At 44.1% G+C, this 20,197-nt stretch overlaps 1 protein-coding gene across 1 annotated transcript in view; it reads left to right on the forward strand.

The window, feature by feature from the left end:
* Window positions 1–20,197, forward strand: part of kcnh8 (potassium voltage-gated channel, subfamily H (eag-related), member 8) — a gene marked incomplete at both ends in the record, with an annotated part of 44,591 nt that overhangs the window by 13,916 nt on the left and 10,478 nt on the right. The window contains 7 exons of the mRNA XM_080531793.1: window positions 553–683; window positions 2,255–2,489; window positions 2,648–2,805; window positions 14,306–14,510; window positions 16,034–16,246; window positions 16,916–17,115; window positions 19,331–19,580. Coding sequence (XP_080387919.1) covers window positions 553–683; window positions 2,255–2,489; window positions 2,648–2,805; window positions 14,306–14,510; window positions 16,034–16,246; window positions 16,916–17,115; window positions 19,331–19,580 — 1,392 coding nt within the window. The remainder of the gene's footprint in view (window positions 1–552; window positions 684–2,254; window positions 2,490–2,647; window positions 2,806–14,305; window positions 14,511–16,033; window positions 16,247–16,915; window positions 17,116–19,330; window positions 19,581–20,197) is intronic.

Raw genomic sequence — 20,197 nt, forward strand, 5'->3', positions numbered from 1 at the left:
AGTTATCACTTATGTTAATATCCCCCAGAGCATCATCTCTTTTTCTCTGTAGTGAGAATGGTACTGTAGTCCAATCCCCAGCAGCAATAAAGTTCCTGCTCTCATTACCTACTACTTCCGAATCACATGGTGAATACTTCATCACAACATGATATACTTCACCACACCACACCAAACTAACACAACCACCGCCACCCCCGCCCCCCCCTCACACACAACACCATTACTTTGACCAAAATACATGTATTAGCTTAAACCCCACCAGCACCCCAAAGCTGTAAGACAGCGTTCGCAATTTTTTTTAACAGTTTCGCATTGAGACTCGTGCTTTGTCATTACAGACCTATAGATTGCGATGAATGAAATAAATAAACAGGGCCAAGGTTCTTTCAAAGGCATACAGCATGTAAATTGCGCAATTTTTGTCACTGAGAATTACCCCAGCCATGCATTTATTGTAACCAGAATGGAATATTTAAGCATTTCACCCAAGGTGATGATAGATTTATTTTCTGTGTGTGTGTTTGTGTGTATGTGTGTGTGTGTCTTCAGAGCGCCGACGAGGCAGAGTGAAAACTGGATCTCAATTCAGCTCAGCCCGTCTGCGCAGCAGTACTGTACTCTACCACATCTCTGGCCACCTTCACAACCGCGAGAAGAAGAGAAAACTCAAACTCAACAAGGTACCAAACACTACACCAGCCAAACAGCACCATTAACAACACCCGACAAAGCTTGAAAACACTCCTCAACTCCATTCAAAACCTGGGCCAGTAATTAGGAAGTGTCTCAGTGTAGAACTGTTGATAGTGGGGGGCCTTAGGGCATTAAAAGGGCTGTTTGGTTCATATTCAACAATATTCATATACAAAAGCACCACATTTGGCACAGATGTTGTCCATACCATACTTGATACATTTTTTATGGGATTCTGATGTTATTTCTATGATTTGAGGTCAAGTTTACTACTCAAAGTTAGATAATTTTGGGGTCAAATCCAGCTATTTAATAATTAATATTCATTATTATTATAATGTTTTGCCCTATAACATTAGATTTTTGAACTTGTCTTAGAGACAGGGGATTGTTTTAAATACTGCACCTGTAGTTCTATTTGTTGCCTAGCAACCTTAGTTAAATGCTCTGTTTACAGTTGACATTATAGCAGTTGATGCAGCAAGCAGTAGGCCTGAAAAGTTATTTAATTGTTTTTCTTTGTTTGAACCTTGCTGTAGATATGTTCGTGAGTATCAGTATTTACTTTACTAGGATCAGTTTAGCCTTTTAGTAGCCTTTATTATAATAGACTGTATGAGATTACATGGAAAGGAGGAACCTGATACTACATCAGCACTACTGCTCTGAGTAGGGGTGTAATGGATCACCTAACTCACGGATCGAATCGTGTCACGGTTTTTGAGTCACGGATCGGATCATTTTTCGCATCGACACAAAAAAAGATGTCAAAACTGGTAATATATATATATAGAACATATTCGACACTCAAACATTACATATTATACTGAAATACACATTCAACTTAAATTATAGTGCAATATGAGAGAGGGAGGCGCCTGGTTGCAGCAGTGAATCACTGGGCTCTTTAAAGCAGACGAATAAACATGTTTTATGCCACAACGTAACTAGCTCGCCATGATACACGTAAATTCACCTTGAGAGCGCCGCAGCGCACACTGGGTCCGACGTCATAAAGGGACCAAGTAATTTGATTGGACAAGAGGCGTTCCTTGAATGCTGATCAGATTCCAGAGCGAATTTACGAACGCAGCCTTGTTGTTGTGGATTTCCAGCTTTATGTGTAGTGAGCAAACAACGGATTCTTTTTTTTTTTTTTTGCATTTTCAACCTATCATTGCGCTTTAGAGTAAAACAAAGCACGCAACTGTCGTGTCTATCTTTTCATGGCAACTCTACATTGTGATTTACAAGAGATATTAACTAATATTAAGTAATATTATTAAACATTTTGCAATTGATCCGCGGTACACATGCGTGCCGAACCGTGGAGGGCGATCCGTAGCTCTGAGCCACTTTATGAATATGAGCCCTGGTTTCATGTGCCACATTCATAGGCTGTGGAAAGACGACCCAAAACCCAACAACACACCAGACATACTGTATAGAGTACAGCTTAGTATGTGCTGGGCTGGAACAAAAGCTTGCAGTTTTCAGGCCAAGGTTGGGTGACCATTGCAGTTTAATCCAACAATATCCCTTTTCATTTCCCCGTCAGAATGTTTTCGGGGACCTCCCTGCTCTGCCCGAGTACAAGGTTGCAGATGCTAAGAAGTCCAAGTTCATCATGCTTCACTTCAGCACCTTTAAGGCTGGCTGGGATTGGCTGATCCTGCTGGCAACATTCTACGTTGCTGTGACGGTGCCCTACAATGTCTGCTTCATCGGAGACGATGACCTGACACGCAGCACAACAGTCAGCGACATTGCAGTAGAGATATTGTTCATTATAGGTAGGCCTGTGTCATAAAACTAAGTATAGACTGAAGACGTTAATCTAGTTCAGCAACCGAACTCCATGAGTCTGTTGTGTGTTTGTGTGCATGTGCACTCTAAAACGTCTGTCTGTCTGTTGTCTGTCTGTCTGTCTGTCTGTTTGTCTGTCTGTTAGACATTGTGTTCAGTTTCCGTACAACCTACGTGAGTAAGTCTGGTCAGGTGATCTTTGATGCTCGGTTGATCTGCATCCACTACATGACCACATGGTTCATCATCGACCTGGTCGCTGCGCTGCCCTTTGACCTCCTCTACGCCTTCAAAGTCAGCGTGGTGAGTGATCCCAATGGTTACCTGACAAGTGCAATATCCAATGCAATCCAGTGTTTCCCCTAGGTTTGCTGCCTTGGGGGGGTGGCATGGACCCCCCCCAGGGGGTAAGACCCTGCGACATACCAGCATCATGTCCAGGGGGTGTACTTGTACATTAAGCCGCCTCCTACTACGGAAACAGGAGATAGACTCCTCCTGCCCTATGAGGCTACTTATGTACTATACATACAATGTACCCTACACCCTACACCCTGGAGCATTCACCCTGGAGCATTCACCCTAGAGCATTCACCCTGGAGCATTCACCCTAGAGGATTCACCCTAGAGCATTCACCCTGGAGCATTCACTCTGGTACTCTGTACTAGACTAACTGTCCACTTTCTCACCTGGTTCTTGCTGTCTCTCTCTCTGGTGTGCCGACACCATCCTGCTCTCTCTCCTTCTCTCCCTCTCTATCCTCCTCTCCCTCTTTTGCTGTCAACCAAAAGGCAAACATAACAACCAGAGTATGTATAATCTAATAAGAGGTATACATTGATCCATATCAATTTATAAATTATAATTGAATATTGGATTGCAGTGGGCAATGCAGTCAGATAATGTCATTTTGACATTAGTCTCTCACCTGAAATAAAATAATATGTCCAACATATTAATTATAATACTATAAAAAACAGACATTTCCAATGCTTCAATCCACTGTCCATGTACTGTAAATATGCCATTATGGTATTACCATAAAGCCCAATTCTAGCAGAATAAGAAAGATTGTATGTCTACTTTAAGTAAAATAATGAAGTGCATCCAGTTAGCTCTTTAGCTGGCAAGTGTGCAAGCAGACTAGCTCATCTCATCACCTCTGAGCTAGCTAGCTAGCTTGCTAGTTCTTTGACACTATTTACACTATGGAACTATAGTAGACACTTTCTAGCCACAATAATAACGACCAATTTTAACCAACTTTCTCTGTCAGAACACTCAGCAATTACATTTGCTAACGTTTCAACTTGCTTACTTTCCATCTGCAGACATCCCACCCTGCAAAAACGCTCTCGCATCGCGCGCGCACACTCGCGCAAAATCTTGTATTATTCTCCAGCGCTGGCACACCGCGAAGCGAAGTGTAGAGATAGGTCTGGCTATGCGAGACTACTGCCGTTGTTACCAACGAGCCCATGGGCTTGCCTTTCGCCAGATTCGGGTTGGGTGCGTTTAAAAAACGCTGATATTTTAGCCTGCTTATCAGATGTTTGGTGTCTACGTCTGTAATAATTCCTCTTTCTTGGGGGGGCGGGGGGTTCCGTTGGGAGGGCGGCCCGCCCCCCCAAGGCAATGGTAGGGGAAACACTGCAATCAATCAATACAGTAATGGTTTAGAAGTTTACTCTGAGACATGGTAGGCCTACTCTACATATGTGACAGGGTCTGGTTAAAAAGTCCTCAAGTAGGGCATGGTCATTTTTCTGTTTAAAAAAATAATAATAGAGAACATCTGATTGCATATTATTAAGTAAAGACCCACTTTGCTGTGTTAATTCTTAATTGCCTAAAATGAAAAATGTTTCCCAACAAGTTAAACAAAGACTTGAAATAACCTCACCTGAGTGCAATCATAATAGTTTACTCACAAACAAGATGGACACAGAATATGAAAAAGACAGTTTCCATAGATTCCCTAGAGGCCTACTGTATAGTACAAAGTTACTCATCTATGTTGGTTTGTGTGTTTCATAAGAACAAACCTATGGTTCCTTCCTCCGCACGCTGGCAGAACAATTGTGACACGCTTTGATGAAAAGGTCCTCATGTCGGAAATTGTGAAACCTCGCAATTGAGCCAAACAAATGCAAAAATGCTATCAACAGAATTTCAGAAGCTGGTAGAAATATTGACAGTGGGCAATTAATGAACTCCTTCATATTGGACTATAAACATAACGGGAACTCCGAATCTGAAGATGATGATGACAAAGAAGACAACGGAATTTCAGACATTGATCTCAACATCAGTTCACTATCCATGGCACAGTCGTCTGCAGACAGTCCTTATGCAGTGTTCTTGGGTAAGTTTTAGTGAGTTACATGTGTTGTTTACTAGGATTTTGTGTTGTGTACTTAGGATAGCCAAACAGTTATTTGTTGTTTTGTGAGTAAGGTAGATAGCGCCTTTGTTAGCATCAGCTATCAAACCACAGACATTGTGTGCTCACCACAACTATGTCTCCCCCTATAGGCTACTTAGAATTCTCCGAAACTAATAGGCTGGCAGGAATAAAGGTTGTCAAAGATAAAACATAATGAATAAATGCATTTGTTGCAGACCTACTAAACATGCAACATACTGTACAGTATGTTTCATGCACCATTTTAGTGTATGTGTGTGTGTGTGTGTGTGTGTGTGTGTGTGTGTGTGTGTGTGTGTGTGTGTGTGCTACGCTAGCCAAACAAGTGTTAACTTGTTAGCTAGCTAGCTGGCTTTGTTAGAGATATAATAGATTATAGAAAAGGTAAAGGCTTTTGTAATGAACAATAATGTTGTGTGGAATAAAAAAGAATTATTAATTCATTGATTTGTAGATTTGCTGTAGAACAATACTGTGGATTGAAATGATTTCACTAGCCTACTTCTTACAGTACAAGTACAGTACACTGAGAGTCTATGGAAAGCATGCAAGCCTACACTATAGAAGTGTCCACACCTCTGACCTGAAATTTGTGTTACAGAATGACGAGGTGAGAGGTTCTGAGAGATGACAGCTTGATGAGTCACCAGCACTTCAGATATTTGTCATTGTCATTGTATAAGTAATTCTATTTCATGAACATAGTAGTATTTCATAAAAAATGTGTGTTGGAAACAGTGGGCAATCATTTTAAATGTAGTCTTCTTTTTTTTATTACAGCTTTGATGCCCTGATGGGATGGAAAGGAACTACACCGAAGTCCCACTAGATGCTTTATGGACCATGGACGAAATCCACCTCCCCGATCCCTCTCTTCTTGTGTGGTAAACAGCTACCAACATGTAAAAGTGTCAAGGTGCTTGGTGTCCAGATTCAGTCAGACCTGAAATGGAACGAACATACTGATGCCATGGTTAATAAAGCCAACACAAAACTGTACTTCCTGAGGAGGTTGAGAAGGTCAGGGGTGCCAAAATCAGACCTGGGAACAATATACACAGGATACGTCCGGCCCACTTTGGAGTACGCCTGCCCAGCGTGGCATGGGGGCCTGAGGCAGGCTTTCTCAGACCAGATAGAGCGTGTCCAGAAATGGGCCTGTCGAATCATCATTGGCAGAGCATACTCCAGTTACCACAACACACTCCAAACCCTGTCACTACCTACCCTCTAAGACAGAAGAAACACACTGTGCAAGGACTTTGCCTTGGGTCTTCTGAATTCCCCCTTCAGAGCCTGGCTGCCACCTACCAGAGCCAAAAAATCAAATCGCCAAACCAGAAACAGTATCCTACTCGAGATACCGATCCCATTCTTTATCGATCCCACCCATCCCATTCTTTACAGGTCTCCTGAATGCCAAATAACATAGTATGAACGTTTTAGCCTTACCCATCACTACCATAGACTGTGTTGATAAATACTCAAGTTATTATCACTGTTTCTTTCCAAAATTGTGTTTGATATTTTTATGTTGTATTTCATTCATTGATGTTGATGGGATTGTAAATATTCTTGTATTTCAGTTTCACAAACTGCAAAAAGAATATTCAATAAAGAAACTTGAAACTTAACTATAATGATAAATGCATACACACAACATTATTCTTTTTTTACCATTCATTGTATTTACTCTCTTGTGCTTGTAATCAGTGGTGTAATCTTGTTTTTTCTAGTGGGTATACTGTGATTTTCCCCTCCCAGCTTCATACTCACCCGTCCCAGAGCGACGTGTCCCAGAGCGACGTGTCCTGGAGCGACACCCGTCCCGTAGCGACACCCCATAAGCACCATCATACTCACTTATGCATACAGTATGCATCTACACATAATTGAGAGCATTCTGAACGACTGGTTATGTGTTTACAAACATTTAAATGTATTATAAACAAAACAAGACTTTAACAACCAATGGCATTTACAGGGGGCGGTGGACTGATTTTCTACTGTTTAGTGTTAATCACCATCACTATGAACTCTCAGCTTAAATGCAAGAAACTGTAAGAACTGCTACAAGAACTGCTACAAGAACTGCTACAAGAACTGCTACAAGAACTGCTACAAGTCAAATGCTTCAAATAAGAAAAGAAAAACAGCCTGGTAGTCTACAAAGCTTTCCAAATATTCTTGTACTCGGCCATCTGAGGTTTGCATTGCCTCCTTGCTTCTGTGGCAGAGCGATGGCTTCTCAACCATGTTGTGATGTACTTCCTTGGCTCAAAAAGTCTTACCAGTCTAATGCTGTCATCATCAAATGACTTACATTTGACAACAACAGTGTAGATCTCTTGTCCGTGCATACATTGTTCATGAGACTGAAGCCCCTTTCACGTTCGGCAGTGCTGCAAGGGATGGTCTGCATGCATCGTATGAGTGGCTTTAGGCTTTCAGGCTCACTGTCTGGGTGCTCAAGGAAATCTCTCATACCATTAACTGCTTGCTCTTCACAAAGATTGAACCGCCTGCACAGTCGCTTTACCTGTGTCTCACCATGCCGTATGCCAGGTGTTGATGGCCAGTTTCCTGTATCCAGAACATTGAGATCAAGAAGCATTTCACCTTCAAATGAGAGGCGCTTCTCCATGTTGTTGATCAGACTTTGGAGGAACTGCTTTGCATTGATCGGTGTGAGCTTTGCATTTGACTCCAGGGGAACTGCACCCAAATGTCCCAAAGCCTGTGCTGTCAGTGCCTCCTCTGATTTCTCTCCTGGGGTGTCTTTGAATGTTGCCAGCACTCTGATGGTGCGCTTCAGAAGCTGGTTTGTTCTCAAGAGTGTGGTTGAATGGGCCTGGAGTTGCTGAGATAGGTTTGCAAGTTCAGACTCAGTGCATCGTACATGAGTCTAAGGTCACACAGGAATTCCTTGCTTTGCATACGACGTGCCAGGCCTCTGTAAGTTTGTCTCTCTTTGCTGTTTCTTGTTTGGTCTTCCGCAGCATTTTCACAGTGCCTGTTGAGTGCTTCATACGACCTCCACACAGCCTGTACAGAGCGGAAGCTGCTGGCCACCCATTGCGTACTCACGACTCTGCCAATTTTCAGGACTTGTGAGCCCACTTCTTGTGCTGCTTCCAGAAGCTCCCGTGAATCTTTATTGGACTGACTGTAGAGATTGTGGATCTTCTCCATGAACGCTTTGAAGTGGTTGACTGCCTGAACCACAGCATCAGATACAGCCAGTTACAAACCATGGTTCATGCAGTGCCATGTGAAGAGGTTAGGGTACCTTGCAGTCAGCCTGGTTGCCACACCAGACTTCTTGCCTAACATGACACTTGCTCCATCAGAATTAAATGAGACCCAGTTCTTTTGAAGCCACTCTTCACTGAAGCCTGCAATGTCCAAACAGTTCAGTAGAGCTTCTTCTATACCCTCTGCCCTTTGGCTCTCCAGCTCAACCAGCTCCAGGAACAAAAATTCAGTAGTAGCTCCATCAACTGAGACTTTCAGGCTGACAATCATGGCAGATTTGTGGCTGAGGGATGTAGCCTCGTCAATGAGAACAGACAACTTGCTTGAAGATGACACAATACTGTGAACTATTTTTTTCTGCATCTCTTTTGCTATATGTTCCACAATTTTTGTGGAACTGTACCTTGAGTGCAGACTAGTACCCATGTTGACACCATTTTTTTCCTGTAGCTCAATGAGATCGTCATGGTCAGTGAAAGGTCGGTTCATCTTTGCAAGATAGTATGCTGTTCTGAATACAGCACCTGTCTCAGCCAACACAGTCTCTGACACAGCTCTCACCAAATTTCCAAGCAAATCCTGTCCACCCTTTTCAGTGAGCTCCTGGGCTATTTTGTGTGCCCCTGGACCTCTCATGTCGTCGAATCTTGTTCCTCAAAGAGGCCAGAGCCGTTGATCTGTCTGCGTTTGAAGACTGGATCTTAAAGGACACCCACTCCTCAGATATGGACACTCTTTTTTCTGTGAGGATGCCAGTTGATTTTGTAGACCTGCAAATAGCACAACCTGGAAGTAAACAAAACCACGACTAATTAGCATCATCATACACGTTTTGTATCTATATTAGCAATAACATCTGCTGAACAGATTGTTGTTGATTGGCTGTGTGGTGTTGTTTCATGAAATGGACTAGGAAGTGTCTGTTCTCTAATTGACAGAAAGACTATCAGGCAGGCCCCTTTACTATCCCTTTTGTTGTTTTCCAGTCGACTAAATCAAATCAAATGGGTCCAATATATTGGACACACACACACACACACACACACACACACACACACGTATGATACAGATAGGCACCTGCGTGTAGGCACCTGTGTGTTCTTCTTCCAGGAAAGAACAATAGCAAATCAAACCTATGGCTCCACTGGGGCTAATTTATACTGGGCCAGGATGGAGAAAAGAGACAGAAAATACATAAAGAAAGAATGATAAAGGAGAATGGGAGAATGATAGAGGAAGCAAGAGTAAGTGAAAGAAAGAGACAAGAGAAGGATAGAAAGAAAGATAAACAGTAAAGTAAAGGTCTCTATGAAATAGAGAGAGAAGATTGTTGAGAAAGCAGAATTAGTGTTGAATTAGTGTTGATGAGAAAGAAGGCAATAGAGGGTGGGATATAATAAAGAAGGAGAAAGAGTTTGTGAGAGTGGAAGACTGTGAGCGAAAGAGAAACAAAAAGAGACTGTGAGAGAGAGTGGGCAAGAGGGAAACACAAATAGTGAGAGATAGTGAGTGAAAGAGTGACAGAGAGAGTGTGAGAGAGAAAGAGAGAGAGAGAGAGAGAGAGAGACAGAGAGAGAGAGAGACAGAGAGAGAGAGAGAGAGAGAGACAGAGAGAGAGAGAGAGAGAGAGAGAGAGAGAGAGAGAGAGAGAGAGAGAGAGAGAGAGAGAGAGAGAGAGAGAGAGAGAGGGGGAAAGAGAATATGACAACATGCTTCAGGCAAAAGGGCTGGTTGGTTCCAGACTCTATTAGTGGAAATACCATGGTCTCCCAGAGGAGGGTGGTTTGGCTGTGCGGGCACAGGGGCACAGGCTCCGGGTACGCCAGGAGGGAGGATTCACGGTAATTGCCGAGCTTTTGGAGTGATGTCCCTGCAAAGGCTGCAGGCCATATTTCACCAGAATGAGACGAGGGGTCCCTGTACTATCTCTCTGTTTCTCTTGGTCTGTCTTGCCCACTGTCTGCCTCTCTCTATCTCTCTCTCTCTGTCGCTCTCTCTCACTTGCTTTCCCTCTGTCTTTCCTTCTCTCCATGTCTTTCCTCTAATTTAAATATTGCTCCAATGATGAGCAAGCCTCTCCCTGTCCCACTTCTCCTCCAGATAGAGTGTATAAACAAAAACTCATCATAATACATTTGGCTCAGAATCAATGTTTTGTTTTGGCTCTCCTGTAGAATTAGGAAAATGTCCCATAGCTAATACATGCGCCAAGCTCCTCTCATTCTTAGTGATGAGTACAGCACCATTCACTCTGCCAATTCCACCTGTCCAATCTCCCTCTATGGAATGTACTGTATTTATTCAGCATTGAAGAAGTTCATAGAGGGTCAGTGGTTATATTACAATACTGTGATGCAGAGAATGATACTGCCATTACACAAAGACCATCGCCAGTTATTAAGCTATGATTATTACAGCTTTTATGATTATTACAGCTTTTATGATTACAGCTCTTATGATTTATGTTTTTAGCCCCTGGAGGAAGAGTTAATATCTGAGTGTCCAAGTACACAGCTTGATAGCTCAATATTGTCTTATTGGTCTGAGATTAATAATTAAAAAATCCTTAATACGACACGAACCCCGATGAGTACCGGTACTTCATCTAGAATGGGTCTCAGAGCTCGAGGTGTGACCTGAGGGAGAGAGATAATGAACACTCATACCTCACCACCTTAAAACCCGCAGCTACTTCAGTCAAGTCAAAAGAAAAAATGCTCATTTTACACATGATGAGCAGAGGTTTGAAAAATTAGTGGAAATCGAAAAGAATGATGAGGAGGGAGGGAAAAAAAGGTGAGAAAGTTATAAATGAGTGTCTCCTCCTCCTCTGAGCAGGAGGAAGTGGGTGTCTGACATGGCTGTCTCTCAGCCGTGGAGTGATAGATGGTAGAGAGGAGAGCTACTGATTCCCCAGGGCTCAAGGAGCTTCATTATCCACCATCTTCCGGTGATGTCTATGTCATCTCTAGGGAGCCCTATCGCTCATCATATAACATATGTAGCCTGTTGTAGAGCAGGACCACAGAACAAGCTGTTCCCCCAATTTCATTCATATTTATTCAGATTTCATTCTCTATACCTATTGAATTCAGTCTCACTCTCGCAATCATCTCTTTTTCTGCCTTTTCTTCTGTATTTTTCATTCTCCTTTTGTTGCTTTCTTTGTCTGATATGTTACCTTTTCTACACAATTACTGTCCTACTTCTCTGGCTCTCCCTGATGCATCTTGATCCCCTATCCCCTCCTCTCCTTACTTCTTGGCAAGACCACTCACATACACACCCACGCACACTCAAGCATGCATGCACACATGCACGCTCGCAAGCATGCAGGCACGCACGCAGGCACGCATGCATGTACACACACACACACGCACACATGCACACTTGTACACATGTACACACACCACATACAAATCGTCTCTCACTCGGTCCCTGCGAAGGTCTGGAATGATACAGCTGAGGAATTTGGGAAGGTGCTCTACTACCTGAAAAAAAAAGTCTGAAAATGTGTGTTTGGTTGATTCTTTTTCTGTTGTTACAATGCTAATTGGCATTGTATTTGATATTGTTGGAAAGCCTGTTTATGTGGGTAGCGCCAAGGACATTTTGCCAGAATTCTCTGCCAGTGCTAAACAGTGTATTCTCCTGTTCCAAACTTTTTTCCCCAAGTTTATAATAATGTATGCCATTAATGACGATTTGACAATTTTATCCAAAGCGACTTACATTACAGTGCATACATACAGTATGCACTGTACCCACAACCTAAGCGTTGTTAGCACCATGCTCTACCAATTAAAAAATAATAATATATATATATATATATAAATTGTTTTATCATTTACATTATTTACACATAACACATAGGAAGGCATCAGCCCCCTATCAACTCAGAAAAAACTATAAAATAAAAAAACACAACAATTGAAACCAACAACAACAACAACAAAAACAGTTCAAACCAACAACATTTTTAAAACACAACAATTCAAGGATCCCTCCCACCACCTGCTTCCAAGAGAATCCCTTCTAGCAGGATTCCTCTCCCTCCAAATGTCAATCATTCCCATCTCACTCATTACACCCAATAGCACCCCCCCTAGAAGAATCACCCCTAAACATACAGCTCTTAGAGGCATCTAGCCGGCTGCACCACACATTAAAATGTTCTCCCCGGCTGCACCACCATACAGTTCTCCCCGCACTTCCCTCTCAGTAGTTCTATTGGACAGCTTTTTTTTTATTTTTATATTCAACCAATCAATAGATTTTTGTCATCGCACAACAACATTTATTTTTTGCTCTAAGCACAGGGTTAGCCATAGTCAGCGCCCCTGGAGCAATTAAGGGTTAAGTACCTTACTCAAGGGCACAACGGCAGTGGCACCTTAGATGTGATGCCAGCAACCCTCCAGTCATTACTCCTGAGGCGAGGATCAAACCAGCAACCTTCTGATTGCTAGTCGGCCTCTCTAACCTCTAGGCTACCGCCGCCCTGTGGGATTTTACATGGACAGGGAGGGATTATGAGTGTATGAAATCGATACAAAGTGTTGATTTTGGATCACTGACTTCCTGACAGACAGGAAGCAGCACGTGCAGCTGGTCAAGCTTGTCTCGGAGCCCCAGACCATCAGCACTGGAGCCCCACAAGGCTGTGTGCTCTACTTTTCTCCCTCTACTCTAACAGCTGCAGCTCTAGCCACCCTTATATCAAACTCCTGAAGTTCACGGACGACACAACCCTCATTGGATTAATCTCCAATGGGGATGAGTCTGCCTACAGAAAGTAAGTTGACAGCCTGGCTTCCCGGTGTAGCCAGAACAACCTGAAGCTGTACGCTCTAAAAACTGTAGAGATGGTAGTAGACTTTAGGTTAGCACTGTGGAGTCATTCAGATTCCTCGGGACAATCATTTCACAGGACCTCAGGTGGGAGGAGAACATCACCTCCACCATCAAGAAGCCCCAGCAGAGGATGTTCTTCCTGCGGCAGCTGAAGAAATTCAATATGCCGCAGAAAGTGACGGTCGACTACTCATCCATCATTGAGACAATCCTCAGCTCATCGATCTCAGTCTGGTACGCTGGTCCATCCTCAGCTCATCGATCACAGTCTGGTTCGCTGCCTCCACTGCCAAGGAAAAAGCAGACTACAGTGGACATTCCGAGAAGGTCATCGGCTGCAACCTGCCGACTCTCCTGGACCTGTTCCACTCCAGGACCAGTAAGAGAGCAGGAAAGATCGTAGCTCATCCTCTTCCAAAGACGGAAAAAGGTTCCAGTCTAGACCAAAACCCAGCCTACATAATTTATTGTTCTTAGTTTTTGCTATTGTCTTTTTATATATATATATATTATATATATACTGTATGTGTATGTCCTATGCACCAACCTCAAGTCAATTTCCTGTATGTGCAAATATACCTGGTCAAATAATTCATGATTCATATTCTGACTTTGACCATAGACAGCAGACTCTCTAAGGCTCGATTCTATATATATATTCTTGCTCTTTTCAGCTTGACTGTGTGTGTGTGTGTGTGTGTGTGTGTGTGTGGCTCTGGTTTATCACCTTATTCTCTTATGAGCTTTACTGTCTGCCTCCTAACTGTCTGCCTGGGTGGCAAAGGGAGATTGCTGCTCACTTTCATTGCATTGTTAAATCCACTGCTGTGTCTTCATGCAATCGTGCTCAGAGAAGTAGAAATAAACACTCTCTCCTCTCTCTCTCCCTGGCGTACCATTAGGCAGCACTGTACTGTATTTGATAACTGCTAGGAGAGGAGAATGTTTTATAGTCTTTTATGGTCTTTGAAGATTACAATAGTGTTGATGATGATGATGATGATGTTGGTGACAATGATAAATGACGAAATTATAGTGATGATAATGATACCGCTCTTCACTGCTCCTACTGCAAAGATGCAATGATCATTAAGAAACAAAAAGGCCCCATACCACCCTGATTGCTGATTACTGTACATTTAATACCTGATGAAGAGGCACCAACACATTTTCACTACCAAGTCTGTATTGAAACACAACACGAAAGCATAGGGCAAAGGATGTCTGTACGCCAATGTGGATTGCAAAATGGCTGTGATTTCTTGCAGGTGTCTGTAGTCCACCTGTTGAAGACAGTACGTTTGCTGCGTCTGCTGCGTCTCCTGCAGAAGATGGACCGCTATTCCCAGCACAGCACGGTGGTCCTGACCCTGCTCATGTCCATGTTTGCGCTGCTGGCCCACTGGATGGCCTGCATCTGGTACGTCATCGGCAAGAAGGAGATGGAGGCCAATGCCTATTCCTGGGACATCGGTGAGTGAGAGACCAATTGGCTGTCTTGGGGGAGCTGGGGGGGTGGGGGGTGGGAGGGGAGGGCGGCTGAGGGGCTTGGGGCGGGGGTGGTCTAGAGGTGGATGGGGGGGCGGGGATAGGGGTGGTATAGAGGTGGATGGGGACGAAGGGGGGTATAGGGGTGGTATAGATGTGGAGGGGGGGGTGGGGATAGGGGTGTTATAGAGGTGGAGGGGGGGGTGGGGATAGGGGTGTTATAGAGGTGGAGGGGGGTGGAGGGGGATGGATGGTGGTATAGAGGTGGAGGGGGGTGGAGGGGGATGGATGGTGGTATAGAGGTGGAGGGGGGTGGAGGGGGATGGATGGTGGTATAGAGGTGGAGGGGGGTGGAGGGGGATGGATGGTGGTATAGAGGTGGAGGGGGGTGGAGGGGGATGGATGGTGGTATAGAGGTGGAGGTAGCAAAACAAAGCCTACTCCTGGAGCATGTGGGTGAGTGCGCTGATCCTGCTCCGCATCACAGTCGCAGCGGTACTCCCCTCGGTTTAATTGCTTGTGTTGACTCTGTTATTGATGCCGTCGATTTCTAACGAGTGTCACCTATGATAAAATATTCACGAGGAAGAAACTGAAAGTGACTCAGATGTCTTTGTTTATTTGTCTGTGGGTTTCGGTTGAGTTAAGAATGGAGTGATTCTCGCAGTAATTACTGCCGTAGGTCTTAGGCTTCCCCTCAACCACTCCCAGACACTCCTGGACACCACATAATGAGGCCCCTAGGGCTGATCCCTGGTCAGTATCGATGAGCCAGGCCTGTATTCTCAATTACTTCTCCCTGAACGTCACCAAACTGATTCTGGGTCAGTATTGATGGGGCCACGAGAAGGATGCAGTCGTTCCAATTACTGTGCCTCAATGTCATAAAATGATCTGAAGTCAGTGTACCAGGCAGGGGGGGTTAATGCGGTCCATCCCAATTACGACATTCTAAAGCTGATCCTACAGCTGATCCTACAGTCAGTGTCATATCCTGTACTTTGATGAGAGATCTATATCCAATTACCATTATTCATTGTCTAGTGAAAGCCTCTTAGGCTTGCTGCCTACATCACAGATATGACCCAAGATCAGTTTTGGTCACCTCATTTCATGTCATGGGCACCAACTGTTCTGGAAACAGCCTAGAGAAGATACTGGATGTTGACACTTATGGTTTCACTTGGGAGCGCAGCCAATCGATCAAAGGGGTAAATGTTTACAAAGTAATTGAAAAAAAAAATCTGCCAGTCTAAAATATAATCAAAATCATCTAATCTATTTTGTGTTTCTCTGTATTACTGTCTATCTCACTGTATCTCTCTCTGTCACTATCTCTTTACATCTGTCGATCCATGTCTCTCTCTCTCTCTCTCTCTCTCTCTCTCTCTCTCTGTCTCTCTCTCTCTCTCTTTCTCTGACCTTTTCATCCTCCTTCTAATCCACCTTCTAATCTGTCTGTCTGTCTGTCTGTCTCTCTGTCTGTCTGTCTGTCTGTCTGTCTGCAGGCTGGCTTCATGAGTTGGGGAAGCGTCTGGAGTCACCGTATGAAGCCCTGGGGGTTGTGAACGGTACAGGGGGCAGCGGCCCCCCCCTGAGAAGCGTCTACATCGCCTCTCTCTATTTCACTCTCTCTAGCCTTACCAGCGTGGGCTTTGGTAATGTGTCGGCAAACACAGACGCTGAGAAAATCTTCTCCATCTGCACCATGCTCATTGGAGGTATAGTGGAACACACACTCACACACACATGCATATACAGTCTACACACACACACACACACACACACACATGAACATAGAGCCGGATCAACCTATCATGGAAGCATTTGTTTTGCAGGTTTTGCCTGGTCCAAACAGGATACACTGTAGACAAAGTTTTGGTTTTTGGGTTTAACTGAGGTCATTGTTCCCCCAGAATGCTCATGAGCTTGGCTGTGTTAAATGTCCCTGGTTGCCTGGGGGTAATATCACCCCCCAACATACACACACACAAACACACACACAAACACACGCACACACACGCACACACACACACACACACACACACACACACACACACACATGCTCCCACCCCTCCTGTCACCCTCCAGGTCTGTGTTAACGTGAGATGGAAATAAATACTTCGACTTATAGCAGAACATTTGACAAGTGGGAATTATATTTCTCTAGCCTCAAGTCTCACAATGAATTAGAGAATGATGAGAATTACACATTTACATTCATTATACATTCACTGCACAGCAGGGGGTAAAGTATTGTATTTTATTTTACACTTCAAGGCACATTTTAAAACCAGCATACCATAAGCTGAAATCTCAATTTAAACACTTCAATACACCCACCCACCCCCTCCCCTCCCCCTATCTCCTCCCCACGTCTGTCTCTCCAGCGTTGATGCATGCCTTGGTGTTTGGTAATGTGACAGCCATCATCCAGAGGATGTACTCTCGCTGGTCCCAGTACCACACACGCACCAAGGACCTGAAGGACTTCATCCGTGTGCACCACCTGCCCCAGACGCTCAAGCAGCGCATGCTGGAGTACTTCCAGACCACCTGGTCCGTCAACAACGGCATCGACTCCAATGAGGTAAAACCTAATCCTTTACTTTTGATTCTAGTTTACAATATTGCAATACAAAAATCATGGTCTTTGAGATGTTTAATACTAACTTATTTAGTTTAATCCAATCAGTGGCCAAATTTAACTCAAAATATACAAATTCTTCTAGCTCTCCACTAGTATTTGCTGCATAATACAGCGTAGAATCATTGGCGTACATTTGTATACTTGCTTTTCACAAAACAGATGGCATGTTGTTTGTAAAGATTGAATACAGTGGTCCAAGACAGCTACCCTGCAGCAGGCCACAGTCTGGCCCTTTACAGACATGCTGCCACTGTAATACACCCTTTGTGTTCTGCATGAAAGATAACTCTTCATAAATGAGATGCCGCTTGGTCTAATTCCATAGCATTTTAGTTTACCAATTAAAAGATTGTGATCTATAACATCAAACGCAGCTCTAAAATCCAATAACACTGCCCCTGTCATCTTAGAGTTATCCATCTCCGTTAACTATTACTACTAGTAATTATTACTACTACTAGTAGCCTTTATTTATGTAAACCAGCTCCTTACCTTCTTGTGATTTTATTCTTTTTCTAAATGTGTTTTTTTCCCTTTCCTAACACCAGGGGAGCCACCCCTCCTAAATTTCGTTGTTTGGTACCTGTACTGTAGCAATGACAAATAAAGTCCATTCCATTCCATTCCATTCCAACTAGTCATCTGTCATTTGTGTAAGAGCAGAACAAGTGGAGTAGTTGTGTCTATAAGCGTATTGAAATCTTATATTTAAACCAATTGTTTTTTCAATTGTTTTAAATAATGAATGAATGTCACGTTTCATGGTATTTCATAAGTCCCCCTGCTGGAGTTAATTTCATTGATGGAAAATGTCTGTGTGTAGCAGACATCATCATTGGGGTGCATTCATGGTGTTTTTTTAACTACAACAAGCCCTCTATTTTGAATGAGTTTAAAGTCACTAGATGGAGATGGGTATGGACTACCCAGTCAGCAGAGAAATTACGGCCTGATCTGGCCCTTGTTTGTTTTCTACGGGCATCCGGATGTGGCCCAGGTACAGCTTTGTTCCCTGGGCCAGAAGTGGGAAGACTCTGGCTGTCATTCCTGAGCCTTATCTTTGCCATGAACAGGCCAGACCTTGGCCAGCATGTGGATGTGGCCAAGGTCCCAACCACACTCAGACCAGAGATGGCCCTGTCGCTACGGGAACGTGTCAGAGCTACAATCCTCATACCAAAGTTGGCCCACAGCAAATTGCCAACTCTCAGCCATTTGGACCAGGTCTGGCCCAGGTCATATTGGACATGTCCACCACTCAGTCACCACAAGATCTGCCCCACAATTATTTGCTGACTGGGTATTGAAAACATCATCAGAATCACCAGTCACATGATATGGACTTTAGAGATATTAGAGGGAACAGGGAAAGAGAAAGAAGGAAAAATAAAGGGAGAGAAAGATACTGCAGAGAGATGACAGAGACAGACAGATAAACACGGAGAGACAAAGAAAGAGTCAGAGGCATTCCAGAGCAGAGACAAAGACATGTAGACAAAGACATATAGACAGTGAGGCCACAGCTGCCCACAGCTGGACTCACCCTCCCTCAGGTGCTGGTTGCCTTTGCCAGAACAGAGCTGAGCAGAGCATTCTGATAGTGTGATGAATTACAGGCATATGAATTATTGATAGGAACGTTGATTAAAGTGAGGCCGCCCGAGATGAGTCATTGATCTTTCCGCTCAGTAGTTTTTTTTGGTCTTTGACAAACTAGAGTGATTGACAGATGCTGATGTGAGGAGGATAAGGCTTTTTAAAGGATGATGGCGGTGTAGTCTGTGTTTAGTGATAGTGTGAGGTGCTTGTGCATCGTGAGGGTTCAAGGCCTATGGGTGCATTCTTCGTCGTGTCCACCAAGGCACTGGTCAGGTTAGTGACATGATCTTTGATTGGCATCATTAGTAATGGTAGTAATCTAATAACTTTATAGCAGAGCTCATCTGGTCGTTGAGGGTTTCAGTGTCATTGATGGTCGATTCACTCGCACCTTTTCCTTAGAGACTGATCTAGACGTGGGACACCAGGTGTGTGCATTCACTGGCCAATCAGTGACATTAATTGATCAGTTAGCTAATTATCATGGCTGACACTCTCCCATCACCCCTCTCTCTCTCTCTCTCTCTCTCTCTCTCTCTCTTTCTCTCTCTCTCAGTTGCTGAAGGACTTCCCTGACGAGCTGCGCTCTGACATCACCATGCACCTGAACAAGGAGATCCTGGAGCTGTCGCTCTTCGCCTCGGCTAGCAGGGGCTGCCTGCGCTCACTTTCCCTCCACATCAAGACGACCTTCTGCGCACCTGGAGAGTACCTGCTGAGGCAGGGGGACGCCCTCCAGGCCATCTTCTTTGTCTGCTCAGGGTCCATGGAGGTACTAAAGGATAACATGGTGCTGGCTATACTAGGTAAGAGAAAGACAGAGGGAGAGGAAGAGAGAGGGGGGGTGCTCAAGGATGGGATGGTGCTGGCCGTGCTGGGATAGAGGGAAGGGGAAGGGTTGAGGGAGGGAGAGAGAAAGGTGGGGCTACTTAAGAGAGAGAGAGAGAGAGAGAGAGAGAGAGAGAGAGAGAGAGAGAGAGAGAGAGAGAGAGAGAGAGAGAGAGAGAGAGAGAGAGAGAGAGAGAGAGAGATGGTCGGTGATGTTGATGCTGGCAATGGTGGGGTAAGATCCACTAGTGGTTTAGTGGCTTGGTTTATGACTGGGATGTAATTAATGTGTGTGTGTGTGTGTGTGTGTGTGTGTGTGTGTGTGTGTGTGCGTGTGTGTTTCTGTGTGTGTGTGTGTGTGTGTGTGTGTGTGTGTGTGTGTGTGTGTGTGCATCATGTGTGTTCTCAAGTGTGTGTGTGTGTGTGTGTGTGTGTGTGTGTGTGTGACTTTGTGTGTGGCTGTTTAGTATGTGTGTATACATTTGACAGGGAGAACACTCTTTCAACTCTCCTGATGACTGTGCAAAAGGTCAGGCTGACATTGGGTGTCTGGAGAAGATACTCAACTCTTTTTAAAGCATTGTCACGCCAACTC

The sequence above is a fragment of the Nansenia antarctica genome, assembly GCF_963989245.1.
Source record: "Nansenia antarctica genome assembly, chromosome: 5".
NCBI lineage: Eukaryota > Metazoa > Chordata > Actinopteri > Argentiniformes > Microstomatidae > Nansenia > Nansenia antarctica.